This window comes from Helobdella robusta, assembly GCF_000326865.2.
Source record: "Helobdella robusta unplaced genomic scaffold HELROscaffold_9, whole genome shotgun sequence".
Classification (NCBI taxonomy): Eukaryota; Metazoa; Annelida; class Clitellata; order Rhynchobdellida; family Glossiphoniidae; genus Helobdella; species Helobdella robusta.
In genome coordinates, this window is record NW_008705512.1 from 3,181,840 (window position 1) to 3,201,340 (window position 19,501).

Genomic DNA, 19,501 nt, shown 5'->3' on the forward strand with positions numbered 1-19,501 from the left:
CAATTAATTAATTTATTAATTAATTAATTATATATTTATTTGGTATGTTTTCTAAATTCAGTTTCAAATGAATTTGCTATAACTTCGCATTCAACTGACGACTCCCTTTCGTAATCTTCATATAATTTATTTCAAAGATTTTTATTTCTGGGTTATTGCTTCATTAGTTACTCAGTTTTAATAAAATGAATAGCTTAGTTAAAATACTTAAATAAGATTATATTATAAACTGTTAAGACTCATAAAGTTGTGTATCACTGTTTGAGGGCTATATATTTATATATATATATATATATATATATATATATATACCGAAAAGATATCGGTTTGTATCGGTTTTTATGTCGATACGAAACAACCATCAACAGTACAAGAGAAAGATATTCAACAATTTTCATGCTACATAAGACTTTAAAAATTTGTTTAAAATAAAAATTTACAAAAATATCAATAGAATATATCAAATAAAGAGTAAAAATGTAATACTATGTTTAGTGTCTTAATTGCAACAACGACAACAACAATAATAATAATTCTTGTAGAAATGTTTTGATTGATGAGAGGATTGACGGTGATCATTTATAAACAAAAGTTAACGGAGTTATTAATATATATATATATATATATATATATATGTGTGTGTGTGTGTGTGTGTGTGTAAGTTAGTTTAACACAGTATCGCATCACTTTGTATGTAGTACAGTTAAATTCATTGGCAGTAAATAAGTTGATGCATGGTATAAAAAGTTGAAAACTTAACAAAACCTTCAAACGAAAAACGAAAACGTTCATGATAAAAATAAGATATATAATACAAATTCATCAGTAATTCAGTTAGCTAAGGATGGTAACAAATTGATCGTAATATCATTATTTTTCGTATTATTTCAACCAAAATTATATACATATTAATAAAACTGTCTAAATCAACAACGAAATAAAGCACTCGATGTATATATTAAACTATATTAATAAAGGAAACATTACTTAATTGGTGAAAAAATTTTCAAACTTGCGACGTTGCTGACTGCATAATTTGGGTAACATTCAAAAGAAGGTAAGATAGCGTACAAAATATAAAATAATTGAACTGATATAGTAAATGTTGCGTATGAAACAAACAGGATTTTTAAGAATAAAATTCAGATGAGCCTAGAAGATTTAACATAGGCATTCAGAGCTCTCTTCGCGAATGCATACTGCGTAACTGTTTGTACCAAGTGCATCCTCTTGTCCCTCAAAATTCTCAACAGATCTGGCAGATTCATCTTCAAATTCTGCTCCACCATCTTCTTGGCCAGGGAGGTCAGAATGACGGCTCCCGACCTACCAACTCCGGCACTGCAATGAACGAGACACGTGGACTGGTGTTGGTGGTGGCTATCGCTGGAGAGTGATGAATGCTGATTGAGATACTGACTAGACGAATGTTCTTGTTGTTGATGTTGTTGCAGTTTTAGTTGTTTCTTAACGGAGTTCGGCGTGTGGCTGTTGGACTTTGTTTTGGCGTGAACTTTGTTGAAGTTGCTGCCCCCGACCATCAATTCAGGCTGAAATTTTATCTTAGCTTGATCACCACCCTCTATTACGTCACTAGACATCACGTGACACTTGTAAACATTCCAAACCCTCGTTAGGCTGTCCACAGCATCGATGAATTCTAGGTAGCCATTCAGATTGGCAGGGCATCCCTTTTGAGGCCAATCCAAATACTGGAGGTGGTAGAGATGGCGCACCTCCTCGCATTCACTACCTGCAGTTGTCGAGTCAGATGACCTGCTGCTGTTCCAATTGCTCTCTTTCAGGAAGGAAAATTTTGATTTCTTTTTTGGTTTTTCCTTATTGGAAAGTGAGTTACAGCCGTTTGCTTCGTGCACTCGCGTAACTTTCAGCAGTCGCGTAGCGTATGAATTGGAACGTGACGGACCCGAAACAACTTTAACCTTATAATATCCGAACGTCATCTCAAGTTGCGTGTCGTCGTAGGGCAAGTACGAAAAACATTTGTTTGGATCGGTGATGAGTGGATTGGTAGATGGAGCAGCAGCTGGTGAAGTGGAAGAAGAGTCTGCAGTAGGTGGGAGCATCATGACGATGACCGAACATTCCTCTTCCCAAACCATCTCCCAAAAATCGAAAACTGTATCTAAAGAAGTGATTGGTTGATAATTTTTAAAGGAGCTGAGATGAAAATATTACAAAATAAAAGAATAGAAATGATTAGATCGTTGAAATATTTTAAAAACCACCATCGTCACATTTATTATCAACTCGATCATTAATAAATTAGACCGATGTTACGGCCCACTGACTCACCCTGCATAGGAGCTTGTGCTGCGATGAATCTGACAGACTCGTTACCGACGTCAATGAATATTCGACTAGCGTTGATGTAACCGTCGGTATTGTCGGGACGAACAGGTAGGAAGACTCGGTTGTCTTCGTACGGTAAAACATATGGGAAGCGATTTCTGTGGCGGTTGCGTTCCAGGGCTGCTGTGGTGCAGTCACTTTTGAGGCGCTTCTTAGGCACCTGTAATAATTAATGGTTAACTAAAAGCTTTTCCTGCTTTTATTTAGCTATTTAATGATAAATAAACTTTGTAAAAGCACTAATTTTTTTTAAATGTTTAGATTAAACATGCAAATTGAAACAAAATCAATTAAATTTCAAGAGCTATAATGGTGAACGATCAAATTTATTTGAAATAAGACAAATATAATAAGTGAGGCACGTTGTAGTGAGTAACCTGTTCAAAATCAGCAAATAACAATCCTTCAGGGAAGTTCATCAGCTCGTCATCATCATGTTCCTTAGCGCCTTTTTTCTCTTCATGGTAACTACCATCTTCATCATTCTTATTATTGTCTTTACTTTTGTCACCATTATTATTATTATTATTATTATTATTATTATTATTATTATTATTATTATTAGTAGTAGTAGTAGTAGTAGTGGTAGTGGTAGTAGTAGTAGTATTGCCACCAATAATTTTCTCATTAGGAATCTTGTCTTCGTTAATTGTACAATTTTCAGGCGTTGGTGCATTGCCGTCGGAACAGCTATTGAAATGACTACTGCAGTTACTGTTGCCAACATCTGATACTGCATCAGTCTCTCCATCATTTTTCATCTTTAGGACTCCAGCATCCACATCATAGGAGCCAACAACATCAGCTCCAACAACACCAATCTGATCTTCACAACAAATGTTCGCCTGATCAACAATGGAACCATCTGCAACGATGCAATCACTGACACCGACGTTTTCGTAAAAAGTTCTTTCGAGTACATTTGTCCTGTTGAAATTCTTATTCTCGTTCCTCTCAGCCCCAACAACTTCATCAACGTCAACATTCGCGTGCAGCACTGATGCTGGTAGCAATGGAGAGAGTAGTTGAGTATCAGAGACGAATGAAACAATGGAATTATTGCTGGATAGCATCATCTTGGCTGTTTGATTTGTAGCCTGGAGTTTGTTTGATGGGAAGTTTGGGAGGTTTGGTCTCCATGAAGCTCTGACGTCGAATGCAACGTTTGCAACTGGGTCCATCTTCTTGTTCTGCAGTTTGTTGTGTTTGATCATCGACACGTTAGGCATGCTCTGAGCAACTGCTTTCAACAAATTGTGCTTGTCGAGGATGTAGTTTTTGTCGACGTCGTTGCTGTTTGCTGCTGTGTTTGTTTTCATCGCAGTTTGGTGGTTGTCATGTGACACGATGTCATGAAAGTTCTTATTGTAGTTGAAAATGTTGAAATTGTTGTTAATGTTGTTGTTGACGATGTTGTGGTTTAGGTTAATGTTTTTGCTACAGGTGCTGTTTGCCTTCCTAATGTTGGCACGATTGATGTGTTTATTCATCTTCCAGTGTGGTCTGAATGCATTTGTTGCAGCAGTTGTGTTGCTTATCGTTGGACTCAACTCAGAAGAAATGTTGCCAAAGTTTTTGAAGTAAGCGTTGTTTTTGTTGAGCAAGTGAGGTGAGGTTACCATAGAATCAGCAGCACAGTAACAGTTGTTACTAACATTGCTATTGCCTGGAATGTCGTCAGCATAATTTGAGTTGATGTTCATGAGGCATCTCTGCTTGGCTATGGACGACGACGAAGAGGTTAGGTGTTGCTGAGTAAAACATTGTTGTTGTTCCGGAATTGTTTGTTGTTGCAGCAGTTGTTGTTGCTTGTGGTTCGCTTGTATCAAAGCCATGTTATTATTGCGTATGTAGCTAGGTAGTTGATTGTGCATTTTGTACTTTTTGACGAGGTAGTTGTTGATTCGTTGATGAGTGATGAGGTTGTCGTGGTTGTTGATGTTGCTGCTGGCGTTGAGACTCACACTCCTATCAACAGGCTTGCTAGGCAAGTGGCCGTTAAGATGTAGCTGTGGTTGTGGCTGCGCCGTTTTTGTCGTTTGTGGTGGCTTCATTGCTGTTGTCAGATTGGTGCTACTGATGTTGTTGAAACTTTCTTCTATCGATCTACCATAGCTGAGTGGAATAAACACAACCAATTTTTTATTTATAAACATATTCTCAAATAATTAATGAAATCAATCATATATAAATAAATAAATATATATATATATATTATATATATTTAACATAATATATCACATTGTATGAATAATATCTTAAAATATTCTACATTACATCTAGTGGAAAGTATCCAAACAAAGTTAACATGATTGAATGGGATATCAAATTTCATCTATGCAAAAATAAGAATCTGTCTTCTCATGCCAACATAATATAATATCAGCACGTTTGGAACATCATAATTGTCATAATCATCATCCTCTTCACCACCATCTTCATCATCATTTCTTCATTAACAACAACAACAACAACAATAACGTAACTGATAGAGCTATAGCAACATAACATCATCATCCACATCATGTCAGGCATTAGTTGGCATCTTTATATTATTTCATTAGTGGTATTTTTATAACTAGTATCGTCATCAACCAATAGAAACAGGAATCATCATCATCATCATCTTCGTTACCATCATCGTCATCACCATTATCGTCTTCATCATCGCCATCAATGTCGCCATCATTATACCAACTCAATCAGCTACATATCATCGTCATCACATCATCACAAGTCATCATCTGTACTGATATCTTAACTGATATCTTGTACTGTACTGAAATCTTGGATTGAATCCAAATAAGCGACTAAGTTGGGATTTAAAGGTAACAGTAAACGAACAAACAAAAAAAGCAAACAAACGAATTAATAAAATATTTAACAAGAAAAAAAAACATAATAACAAAATAATAAGTAAACGCCAATACCAATACTGATGAGAAATCTAGAATTGAGAACCTGATATCAGGCTGGCTGTAGCAGGCAGATACAACATTATTGCCAGGGCTCCAGTTTGGTCTCTTAGAAAAGGGAGATGATGACGGCATTTGAGATGGGGAATAGTAGACCTAAAAAAGTTTTACACGCTCTTAAAACATTCCATTATTATTTTAATATTTTGAAATACAATAAGTGTTACATTTTTTTTAAATAAAAAATAAATTTATAACAAAAAAAAGAATTTCACTGTATGCTTCAACAAATCAAAGACACATGCGAGAAAGAATTGACAACCTTATTAAATTGTTGAAGCATGTTATTATTATTTAGATTATTATTATTATTAAAACGAGAATCAACATTCATAAGTAAATGTTGTGGCTGTTGTTGTTGCTGCAGCTGCTGCGATATGAGTTGTTGGTGTTGTTTTTTCAGCAAGTTGAGGCAGTTTTGGATTTGTAGTTCCTGTTCTCTGTGTTCTTCCTCCTGCTTCTCCAGCAGTTCCAGTTGTCTTTGAATGTACGTTTTGTTGTTGTTGTCGCAGTTACTCATCTTCATTTCATCTGTGTCACTGCTAATGTTGTTGTTGATGTAGTTGTTGTTGTTGGTGGTGGGGTAGTTGTTGCAGGTGTTTGGTTCGTATTGGAAATTGCCAGTATTACAATATGGACCATCATTTCCAATGAAATTGAAGTTAAAAACATTTTCAGGTTCACTTTCTTTTGCTCTGACTAACTTCTGCATCAGTTTGTTCCTCTGTTGCTGTATTAGAAGCTGTTGCTGCTCGAGTATTTGTCGCTTCTGTCGAACTTGTTGCTGTTCTTGAAACTTTTTAATGAAGTCTGGAGTCGACAGAAACATTTGTTGTGAGTTGTTGATGTTGTTGTTGAAAGTAAATTGTTGAGATTTTGTGTGCAGCTGTTGATCGGATTGTTGTGCACGTTGGTAAAGTGCCAAGTTTTGTTGGAAAGAGGAAGATGATGATTGCACGACTTGTGATTTCTGTAGTTGATGAAAAAATTGTTGTTTGTGTTGTTGTGGTGAGGTTGATTGATGGGGCTGCACCTTAATGTGAATGGACAAATTTTGTTGTGAATTCAAATGCTGAGATGGCTGTCGTTGAACAAAAATTTGCTTTTGAAGCTGTTGTTGTTGTTGCAGCTGCTGTTGATGTAACTGTTGTTGTTGTTGCTGATGCAGCTGCTGTTGTTGTTGCTGCTGTTGCAACGTGATCTGTTGTAAAACTTGAAGCTGCTGTTGTTGCTTTTTTCGAAGTTGCATGACTTCTTCGTAAGTTGGTGTGGGTTTGTACGAAGGAAGTTTCACATTCAATAGCTGGTGTTTATCATTATCATCAAGGTCATTGACATTGTGAACGTTTCCATTGCTACTGTTGTTGTTGTTGTTGCAGCTCCCATCCAAATCATCACTATCGTTGAACTCAGAGATGAAATTGCCTCCTTGTTTAGCAAGAAGTATTGCAAGCATCGAATCACTAGTAGAAAATTGAGTTATGTTGTTGTTGTTTGGTGGCAAGAGTGTTGTGCTTGTTCCAAAATATCCATACTTAGAATTCTTAGGCATGTTGCCATTCAGATCATCAAAATATTTTCTGGCTTTTAATTTACTGTCAGTTTCAACATCAAACAAGTCATTATTACCAGATTTAGGAATCATTATATTGTCGTTCACACTAAAATTACCATTGGCGCTGTTGTTGTTGCCGTTGTTGGCGACGAAAGCATCAAACTCGTTAACATTAGAGAGTAATGGTATGACGTTTCCACCGTAAGCATATCCACCTTCATACACGTCATCATTTATATCCTCATCGCCATTAAATATTTTATCGTTTAGGTAATCACCAACGTTATCAATAACGCTATCGTTTAAATCATTATACTCAGAATTATCATCGCGGGTTAGTGTGATTTGGTTGCTATCCTTAATAACGCTAGCCATGTGATTATAACTTCCATGTTCATTGTCATTTAACGAAAGGTCATCATCGTTCTCATCATTTCTCTCATCACCACCATTACCATCAATGATGTTGCTGTTGTTGTTGTTGTAATCACTGCCAGTGCTGTTTTGAATTAAATGTTTGTTATTTGCTACGCACTAACGAATAAATTCACTTGATGTGCAACAAATTTCAATGAATAAATTATGTTAATTATTATGCAATAAATTTCTATAGATAAATTCATTTATTAAGTAACAAAAATTTCTATGAATAAATTATGTAAATGAACCTCGTCTTCGTTGCCAATGGCAGATTGGAAGGAATGAAGGAAGCAAGCTGTGCATTATTTATAAGCATGTTCTTCATAGATTCTGATGTTCAAAATTAATAAAACTATTTATAACATAATTAATAATAATAATTATTATTATTATTTTTAAAAATACTTTTTCATGTTAAAATGAAAATCATAGATACGAAAGTTAAATCTACAAAATATAAGAATTTTTTGGGAAAATATTTAATAGGATTTAATGAACGGACGGTTTAAAAAATACATTTAAGAGCAAACAAGCAAGCGAATGAATGAATGATTGGAATGAATGAATGGAATAAATGAATGAGTGATTGACTGAATGAATGATCGAATGAATGAATGAATGAATGAATGAATGAATGAATGAATGAATGAATGAATGAATGAATGAATGAATGAATGCATGCAATAGCAAATAAAATCATTGATCATTTCATTTTCAGATAAAAATGAAGAACTTAGCCACCTTCAATTTGTATCAAATAATCATTAACAGCTTCGTAGTGGCTGCCATCATCTTGCTCCACTGTATTACTAACCTGAGAAGGTTGTTATATTTCAAATATATTTCAAATATATAGCAACGAAATTTTCTTAAGATCACCAAAACAAACGCGAACAAATGAAATAAAACATGAATGTGAGAGCGATCTTGGTGAGTGTCCGAAAGAGAGAACATTTAGAGAGTGAATTATTGGCGAATTAAAACTATAAAAACATAAAAAAACTTTTTGCAAAATTCTTAAAATCTTTTCCTGAAATTATCAAAATAGGTAAAACAAACAATGAGAAATAGAACAAGTAGACATTATAGTAAGCATTACAGTACAGAATCTAACTCCACCCATGTTACTCACTTCATTGTTAGTGAAGTAGTCCCCACTCCTCTCGAAACCGTCATTTTCCTTACCGTTGAAGGTACCGCCTTGATTCATGACGAAATTGTCCTTCCACTTCCTAACTCCATCCAGATTTTGTAGACCAACATCGCCAACACCAACATCACCAACAACCAAATCATCACCAACAACAACATCCTCCTCTTCCTCTATTTCATCATTTATGGTGATTCTCGTCAACTCCGATTCAGCCTTGCTTGGACTATGGTTGAATTTAGTATTGGTACTGCTGCTACTACTACAACTGATGCTGTTACTACAGGCGTTTTTAGTGTCATTAATCAGTTCGTTGTTGATGTCAACGTTTCTAATGTCATTTTTGTCGTTTGGTGGGAGGTGATTTTGAGCATAAGTATTCGAACTGAAAAAATTGGTATTAACTTAAATTTACTTTTATCTTTACGTTTTGAAAACATAATAGAAACCATAGAACACGATTGGAATAACGAACAAAAGATAAAAGTGGATGAATAATAATTGATCGTGGGAATGAAGAAGTTGATACATCCTGAGAAGCAATAAATTTAAAAAATGCCGAAAAATAGAAAAGACATACTACAATTATACCCTCGATAATGCGTCAACAAATGTAAAAAATGACGTCATCATCAGTAACATCACTAACCATATCATCATCATCATCATCCTCATCCTCACCACTGTGACATCACCAGCGGCATCATCATCATCATCATCACCATTTACAAAATCATCACTATGACGTCATAATTGTGAAATCAGCACGAAACATGAAGCAACGTCATTTATGACAACATCACTGCACTATGACGTCATCGTCATCATCGTCGTCATCATCGGCTGACCTGCTTCCCCCTTCATGATGTGATTGATGTTTGGTGTAGAATGACTTGTGCAGACTGAACACTCGACTGAGGTACTTGGATTCATCGGCACTGTCCTGATGGAGAGGATGGAAATGCCATTAGGGAAGTGATTACGATGACGACGACGACGATGATGATGATGGCGATGATGATGGCGATGATGAAGACAGTTTTTTGCTCTTTGTTATACAACACGTAAAACGAGGGCAATTCATTTCTTACTCGTTCGTTCAGTTGCATGAAAATGGGACCTTTCTACAACAAGGTCTACTCTACACGAAAAGTGTACAACATACACACCAAATGACGTACACACAAACAGTCTGAAGCAACACATCAGTCAACAACTGATAATGACGACGATGATAATAACAACAACGATGATGATAATTGATCGTAAAGATGACATTGATAATGTCGATGACGGCCTGATAACAACAACAACCACAACAACAACAACAATAGTAATGATGATGATGATGAAATGATGAGCACGGACCATGGTGAAATAGATGGTGCTGTCACTCAGCTGCGTGTTGATGCCAAGTCTAGACTTGTTGTGCACGAAGCCAAGTACATCTGACCATCTGTAATGTTATTACAACGATATAGCGCAGTGCAGACGGTGGTGTAGAGAAGAAGGCGCCTGCCTGTCTGCTGCAGTGACCAGGTTCGAATGTGGAAAGATTCCCGCGAATGATGTGTGTGGTGTGTGTGTGTTGAAACCTGTGAAAGAGAATTATTACAATTGAATATTGAGTAAATGAAAATAAGTAAGATGCCAAAAGGAGAGCAAAAAGAGAGAGTGAGACTTGAAGTAGATGGTCGGCTGATGTGAGGCGGTTGGCTTCACAAACACTCCAATGTATGACGTGCCCAGATTTAACTCCTTTCCATTTGATTCCTGACATTAAAAACAAAAAAAATTCTCTTAACAAATGTACCTTAACGACATAATTGTCAGATAATAACTCTGAGAACTTCATGCATAATGACTAAGTGAACAAAATGGGTAGATGATTTCAGAACATGAGTGAATGAAGACATGATTGAATGAAGACACGCAAACAAAACTGTTCACTATGCAAAAAAAACATCCTGCTAATGCACACGACTTTTGAAGTGTGTAAATACATACATACACGCATGCATATGTAACAGCGTATAAAAATGTTAAAATGTTGAAAAAAAACATGGTAGAAATTTAGATCTCCAAATAATCTAGGAGATTTGATTTGTGCTTCAAAGGATAGAAGAAACTAGAAGATGAGAGAGAGAGAGAGAGAAAGAGAAAGAGAGAGAGAGAGAGCATGGCAATCATGGCGTGACAAAATTGAAGGAATGGAACAACAGCAGCCTCCTAACATGCTACACGATGTTCACGAACTATTTAGCAAGCAAGTGATCTTACCGGTAAGAAGCAATGCAACCAAAAGTATAAAAAGTGTTACTAAAAAATTAAAAACAGAGTAATTGTAGAAAAATAAACTAAAAAAAACTAAATAAGCAAAACAATAAACAAAGAAATGAAATGAATTTCAAGTACCTGTACAGAGAAGTATCTGAGGCCATAGGTGGGCAGTCGTTGAGCGTGTGTGATGTACTGCTTTTGTGCTACATCTGTCCTCGTGCCTTTCAGTTGCTTGTGTAGTTGGTGTATCTTTTCTCTGACATTCATCATCAACTCATTATTCAACTGGTCAGCCTTTGGGAGGAAATTAAATTATTTATTTAATTATTTAACCATCCATTCATTCAAAAATATCCAAAAAGTTCTTCTAACTAGAATGCACCTAGTCAATGTCAATTTGATTCAGGATGATCTTAAAAAACCATTAAAAAAATCATTCAACAATATGCCCCATAATTACATCACCAAGGTCAAACAAATTATGAAATTATGGATGGTAATTACATAAAATGTTTGTGAAACAAAAAAAAACAAAAAACAAAAAAAAAGGAGTACAGCAAACAAAAACAGCTGAAAGTACCTCATTAAAGACCAGGTAATTGTTCAAGTAACTTCCATCCTCTTCATCATCACAATCTCCAATCTCAGCTGGAAAAATTAAAACAATAATTAGTTTCCTGAATTTTGTATTAATATGTTTATTATTTTAAAATATTAAACTTGTGTTTATTATTTTGAAATATTAAAATAAAAGTAGCAACTCAAACTTGATCAACATCAGCCAGAATTCTAATAATGTGCAGCACAGAGATGTAAGATTTATACTACAATGTGGTGTTTTATTTTACTGCGACAGCATTAAATTATTTTAATAAAATCTTTGACTAAACTTATAAAGAAAACTGTTTATTTTCTAAGCTAATTCAACAAATATATAAACAAACAAACAAGACATTAAATTTCAAATGAGAGACATTTATGACAGATACATCAAAGTTATCAATTTATATCAGACAGCCACAAATATACACATAAAAAATATATGAAAAACCGCACATAAACACACCCATATCTACCCAAATGTATATTCACACACACACACACATATGCACGTACACACAAACACACATGCATACACTTATAAACACGCGCGCGCGCTCACACAAATACATTTCAACAGGCAAATGGCCTGAGACAAACAAGTACTGGCATGTTAATCAAACTGAAATATGTATGAAACTTATCAGGCAGGCAACTTTACAGCACTCCATAAACAAACTGTAGTTCAACAGTGCTGAATGATGCATGTAAGCACACACACACACACACACACACACACACACACACACATACACGTATAGACATACATAAAGATACACACACATGTACAAATATACACACATAGATACGCACACATACACATATAAAAATTACATATACATACAAGTAAATATACAAATGTATATTCGTGGCATCTACTAGCAGTACAATTTAGTAGTATACTATTACTTCACACACTCTGTTGTAACTCAAGTGTGCCAATTATGAACAGTTGAACCTACCCACTCAGATATGCACTGCACTGGAGAATGATGTTGCAACCAAATGTTTATCAAAGAATAAAATAATACTGAATTATCTTTTATAGAAATACAGGCATATAAGGTTTCATCATCAATATCACCATTATCACCATTATCACCATACACATTTTAATAAGAATGTTGATGAGTATTCATAGTCAGGCTATGTAAGCAGCAAGCTGTCTAAACAGGGTATCTAAGATGTATCTATCTATCTGTCTATCCACCCATCCACCCATCCACCCATCCATCCATCCATCCATCCATCCATCCATCCATCCATCCATCCATCCATCCATCCATCCATCCATCTATTCATCTATATATCTATCCAATTATCCATCTATCTGAGCTGTCTAATCAATGACTCTGACTCTGACAATGTGCCTAGCAACAAAGTTCTTCTCCATGTCTCTAAAATATGTTGCATATGTTTGCATCTTGCTTATTGTCCCTGCCTGATCATTCAAATAGCAGTACAGTTACTAAATTAACATATTGGCCAGTGAAAAGTACAGTAATATTAATAACAATGATGACGACAAATGAATGAATGAACGAACGAATGAACGAATGAACGAACGAACGAACGAACGAATGAAAAATTAAAGAATCAAGAAAAATAAATGAAAGAATGAATGAAATAAAGAACAAACAAGAATGAAGGATCAGATGAAAACAACATGTAAACATAGTTTTATTTAACACAATACTGATAGATATGTAATGCAATGAAGATGGCATAATAATAATGTTCTCCACAATGTTCTTATAGATTAATCAACAACATACCAGATATGCATGGGTGTGTATTTGTGTGTGTGTATGTATGTGTATGTGAGTGCGTGCGTGCGTGTGGTGTGTGTGAGTCAGTTTCTCTCTTCCTCTCTCTTTCTCTCTCTCTCATTTTGTGTGTGTCGTGTTGTGTGTATGTGTGTATGCCCCTATATGTGTGCCACCATGCTGCAGTTTAATGACAGATGATATGCCAACAAAAAACATTCTACATGAATGAATGAATGTTTAACATTGAAAAAAACATAACTTCCAAACACCCCCACCTACTCATCATTACATTTGTAGCTGGTGAAACCACTCTGGAAATAAAGAATTAATTAAGATAAACGTGCAAAACTTAAAAATAGCAGTTCATAATAAAGTATATAAAATTATAAATCAAGTTAAAACATAAAATATAAAAAAGAGATCCACTATAAAAATAAATATCTACCCAGGTAACACAAACATCACACCCAGACTTCTAGAATTTATTTTTTTTTAAATTTTAAAAAAGGAAAATTTTCAAAGCTCTCTGGCGCTCTAAAATAATAATTTAATAAAAATAATAATGGAAGTAATGAAAAGGATAATAATAAAAATTCTACAGAAAATCAGTAGGAAATTAATTTAACTTACTTTAAAAACATTACCTTGACTCCTTGGTTAGAAAGCATCAGAAAAATGAAAAGTCAAAATAACACTAATTATAATAATATTATTTTAATATTAAATTCAAAAAGAGATAGGCATTCATCATACATGTGTGTCTGTATGTTTGTGTGTGTGCGTGCGAGCATGTGTGTGTTTGTGTGTGTGTGCGTGTATAAAATATACATTCGCAAGCAAAAGTATACAAACAAGGCATAGTACAAACAGACAAATACAATGAACATGCCAGGAGAAAAAAAACTGTCATGTTTTAAACATTCTCAGAGTTAAACAAACCTAACATAATTATTGGCTATCTCATTTTAACATCTAGCAAAAAAACATCATTTATCTTGAAATAGCATTTATTTACACATTGCTAGGTAAACATTCAAACATTCAACACTTTTGTGATATGCCATGCCACTGACAAATAAACACATAAACACACACACACACACACACACACACACACACACACACACACACACACACACATACACACACACAACTTAAACATACGTACATACATACAGCCAATATAACTCCAAAAACCTCCACACTAAATACTTAATACCCATATATGTATCATTTACTTAGAGGCAAATGTACCAAAAACATTCACACACACACATATATATACACTCCTTCAAAGACATTAACACACACACACATACACAAACACACACACATCTGTTAAAAACCTACCTTGTATGGCATATGCAGAGAGTAAAAGAGATAGTTGCTGAGTGCTATTATCATCTGAGTCATTGACATCTGCATTTGACATATCATGCTTCAAGTGATGGTAGTACAAATGTCTGTTGGATCATTATTATCAGTAGTATCCTCATTGTTATTAACTTCATAAATGATGTTATCACATTTATCCTTTGCAATCATAAAACAGAGCAAACTTTATTATAGTCCCAATAATGTGAGGCATGGTAAAACAAACCTGGCAACATCGTCATGTATCAGACTGACATCATCGACGTAATACATGAGGCAGAGTTGCAACTGGAGTATGGCAGATGGGGAGATGTTGTAACTTTTTGCCAGCTGCTTACGAATAGGTTTGTCCATGTCCAACCAGAAAAAGCAGAACCCTGAATTGAGGGATTTGTTGATTTTGTTGACGTTGTCGTGATGGCTGTGGAGGCAGGTTCCAATTTGTTGGTCTTCATCATTGGGCAGCAGAGTTGATGTGGGTGACTTACACTTTTGTACTGGTTTGTTCTGGCAGGAGCAATATGCCAGAGAAAAAAACTCGGGCTTGAAAAAGTAATAAATGTTGAAAATATACTTTTGAAGTTATAAAAATAACACCACTATGAAAAATTAAATTTTTTCTATTATTGAATAAATTAAAATAACTGTTGGAACACATTTTTCTTTAACAAACAAATCTATTTTAGAAATTCAAAACAATGAAGATGGTGAACATTCACTTGTCTTGTAGCAAACCTGGTTGAGATTGATCCTGCTGGCAACAATCGCCAAGCAGTCACTGCCAGTGTTTTCAAGGAAGAGCGTGCATTCGACTTGAGTAAAGTCAGGCATCTGCACTCTGATCAGGTACATGTTCTGAGATGACACTTGGTAACGGCATGCTTTCTTCAGTCCAAATGTAAAAGGCATTGATCACAAATTCTTACAGCAGTGTATTTATTTTCTATCTCGAAATTTAATCCAAATGCAAGATGCAAAACAAAATATAAAAATGTTGCTTCACTCAATCAAAATGTCAAAAAAAAACAACACACACAGACACACTCTACTCTATACTATATTATTATTTAATTAATTTTCAACTACTTTTGTGAAATTTAATAATTTTTCAAGTTAAATTCTATTAAAATTTAAAAACTTATCTAGTAGTAATTTAAATCTTTTTTTTAGAAAAAAAAACGTGGACCGCAAAAGTAAAAATTCAGAGAAAAGTTCCCAAGTAAGTAAACGAAATAGTTGAGATTGTTCAAAAGTGAGTCAGAGATGCTGAGGACGAAAGAGGGATGTGCTGACAACTCGACAGATAACCGACCGACTATTATTCATTCATACGCATTTATGTACATTGACGCTTTTCATGTACATATAGAATAAAATATGCTTTTTGAAGAGACGGTTTGAACGTATCGAAAAAGAACGGTTCAGTTATGTCGGGCGTTTATAAACGATGGAAAGTTTTACATGTATGTATATAGTTTACAACTGTAACAACTCGCTGTAAGTAAACTTTAAAGATTTTATTACAAAACAAAAACTACTCAGTTCAGAATGTCAAAATTCTCACAACCAAGCCTACATACAAAATTACTGTCACTCACAAATTTATTTAAAACGAAAAATTGATTAATGTAGAAGTAAATTTGTAAGCAGTTTGCACAATATGATACAACGACAAATATGCGTCAGGAGCCTGTCTGCTGCTAATGTCGTCTGCGATGTGGAGATGGACTTCTCCTCTGACCTCCTTTCTGTCCTCTGCGACCATCACTGTTCATTTTATATTTTACAACTTAACAGTCAAAGTTTCAACATCAATATTTAAATAATATAAGCTTCAATAATAATCTTTCCTAATACTAACAATAAAATCTTAATTTGTGTATGTCAACATGCGATAACATCAAACCTTCGTTTCTTATTGGGTCCCTTGACAAACGTCCAATCAACATTGATCTTCTGACCGCATATGTCAGTGCCATTTAATGTTTGGATGGCAGCCTCAGCCTCCTTGTATGTGTTGTACTCAACAAGTGCATACCCCTTCAGGAAGCCAGTTCTACGGTCGAGGTTTAGATGCAAGTTCTTTATTTCGCCAAATTCCTCAAACTTTTCACGGACATCATCTTCCTGTGTCTCTTCATGTATGTTTGTTACAAACACAATCCAGCCTTCAACAGCTGTTTTTGTAAAAACATGTTGTATGTTCATAAGATTTAAGTAGGAATTGATTTTTCAACAATAAATATCAATGACCAAACGATATAAAAATAAAAAAAGATTAAAATAAAACCTAGAAATTAATCGAAAAAATATATTAAATGAACACAAAAACTGTACTGTCTTCATATTCACATACATCTTTGTGGACCATTTTCTTTGCTCATATCTTCAACTTCCATTGATTCATATTCATCAACATTTCCTCTGGTCTCTAAAAATTTTAAATAAAATTAACAAAACTGAGGAAATTTTAAAAAATATTATTAAAAAAAAAACAAGGAATTGTCTAATAATCAAAACATAATACAATCACAGAGTGCATATTTTAATTTTTGAAAAGTATTATTGGAAATAATTAATATAATAATAAATATTTGAAGTATAATTAAAATTAATAACAAATTTTTAAATATTAAATAAAATGTTTATCTCTTCTTTAAATTATTAAACAAATAACTAATTTGCAACCTGTTCCAAAACCTCTCCCTTTTCTTCTTTTGGCCCCCTCTTTCAACTTTTGAATGCCCTCTGATGACATAATAACATTTTGAAATTTTTAATTGTAAATTAATTTATAAAATTTTAGTACAAAAAACTAAATTATTATATTATAATTTTATATAATATAAATAAAAACCTTTTTTTATTATTAAAATTAAAAGAATTAATTAAATTAAATTATTATTATTAACTACTATACTATGATTTTTGACTCTATCTAATGAAAACATAATTTTTTATTTTTTAAATCTGAATAATTGTTGAATTTGAATTTTTGAAATGAAAAGAATAGAAACCAAAAAAATTATTTAAGAATTAAAAAATCAATTTACTAACTGTCAGCTTCATCATCCACTTCAAATTCATCTTCATTATGAATTTCAATTTCCGCCATTTTGATAAACAACGACGATTTACTAACTAAAATTCACGAAACCAACACCGCAACTACAACGAGCGATAAAAAGTCAACGAGAGAAACTTTCTATGTAAACACTAAACAAAGAAATTACAACAGTAATAAATTAAAACAAGTTGTCACATGGATATATATCCGTGGTTGTCAATAGTACGTGCATTGCAAAAGATTTCTTACATTACAAACCAAGGGGAGGCCTATTTACCATTAAACAACACTTTCTTATGGGTTGAAGCAGGGATATGCAAAGAATCTCAATTTTTGCAACTTTTAATTATTTTCGGTAATGTCGATTTTATTTGTTTAAATTTATACCAAATAAAAGTAATTAATTACCATATTGAATAACAATTTAAAAAAATAAAATTTTAACATTTTAAATAAAAGCAATATTCCGTAATTAGTAAATATACTATCGTAACTTTTGACTCGAACCTCACCCTCCATCTCCCCTCCAGAAGTAAGCTCCTTGTTCAACCGTTGAAAGTGAGCGAAGGCCGTTATATTTATTCTAGTTATATGTATCAAACAGTATCTTATTGAACAAAATAGTATCATAAAATAAATAAAGATACTTTTTTTAATGTAAAAAATTCTCAATTTGATTTCATTGCGATAACGATGATGATGATGATTGTGACCTGACTAATTAAAAAACATCAAATAAAATTTATAATAAATTATAAATTTGAACTGCGTGCGCACATATGTAGCACTGATTACTGTTGCGTTTATAATGAATTTATATACTATATATATACAAAGCGAGCAAAATTTTAATATAAAAGCGCTTATAAATCTATGCATATTAGCTCAGCTTGGCTCGGTTTGGCTCGGCTGGCACGGAATTGGATGTTAAGCAAGGTGTGGTCTCAAACTATTTGGAATACTTGCAGAAAAATTTGAACTGCGTGCGCACATATGTAGCACTGATTACTGTTGCGTTTATAATGAATTTATATACTATATAGTCTATATAAAGCGAGCAAAATTTTAATATAAAAGCGCTTATAACTCTACGCATATTGGCTCAGCTTGGCTCGACTCGGCTTGGAATTGGATGTTAAGCAAGGTGTGGTCTTAAACTATTTGAAATTCTCCCAGAAAAATTTGCGCACATATGTAGCACTGATTACGACTGTTGCGTTTATAAGGAATTTATATACTATATATATATAAAGCGAGCATAATTTTATTATAAAAGCGCTAATAAATCTATGCTTGGAATCGGCTTGAAATCGGATGTTAAGCAAGGTGTGATCTCAAACTATTTTGAATTCTCCCCGAAAATTTTGAACTGCGGCGTACATATGTAGCATTGATTACTGTTGCAATTATAATGAATTTATATATATATATATATATATATATATATATATATATAAAGTAACTAGAATCCATGTATACAAATAATTAATAAGATTATATGTTTTATATAAAAAGCAATATAGCAGATTCAACCAGCCAATCAGAAAATTTCGAAGGCGTTCGTTCGATGACGTCAATTTAGTACGGTTGGCATTGTGGTTAAGACTGTATAATACTGTAGTACATACATTAAATAAGTTTTTTACTGATGTGAATGATTGAAATGGTGAAAGTGTATGGTTGAAACGAGTATAAATAGGAGCTGAGAAAACGTGAAAATCAGATCAGGCATTCTGCCTCGCATGAAGCAGTCTGCCTGATCTCATTTTTTTATTTTTATTTATTTTATTATATAGAGTTATATAGAGTTATATAGAGTTATATATAGAGTTATATATAGAGTTATATATAGAGTTATATATAGAGTTATATATAGAGTTATATATAGAGTTATATATTGAGTTATATATAGAGTTATATATAGAGTTATATATAGAG

General features: G+C 33.6%; 2 protein-coding genes across 2 annotated transcripts; both read right to left on the reverse strand.

The window, feature by feature from the left end:
- Positions 1-363: 363 nt before the first annotated feature.
- HELRODRAFT_96547 (hypothetical protein) lies at positions 364-3,404 on the reverse strand. The gene is made up of 5 exons (XM_009033216.1): positions 2,751-3,404; positions 2,317-2,533; positions 1,878-2,146; positions 1,629-1,739; positions 364-1,403 (listed from the first exon to the last, which is right to left on the reverse strand). Exons 1-5 carry the CDS (start codon positions 3,132-3,134, stop codon positions 1,143-1,145), a joined length of 1,242 nt encoding a protein of 413 aa, XP_009031464.1. The 5' UTR covers positions 3,135-3,404; the 3' UTR covers positions 364-1,142.
- Positions 3,405-16,380: 12,976 nt separating this feature from the next.
- On the reverse strand, positions 16,381-17,611 carry HELRODRAFT_70687 (hypothetical protein; the record flags this gene model as incomplete). Its single annotated transcript, XM_009032906.1, has 4 exons — positions 16,381-16,673; positions 16,853-16,925; positions 17,174-17,244; positions 17,554-17,611. 4 exons carry the CDS (start codon positions 17,609-17,611, stop codon positions 16,381-16,383), a joined length of 495 nt encoding a protein of 164 aa, XP_009031154.1.
- Between the last annotated feature and the right edge of the window lie 1,890 nt (positions 17,612-19,501).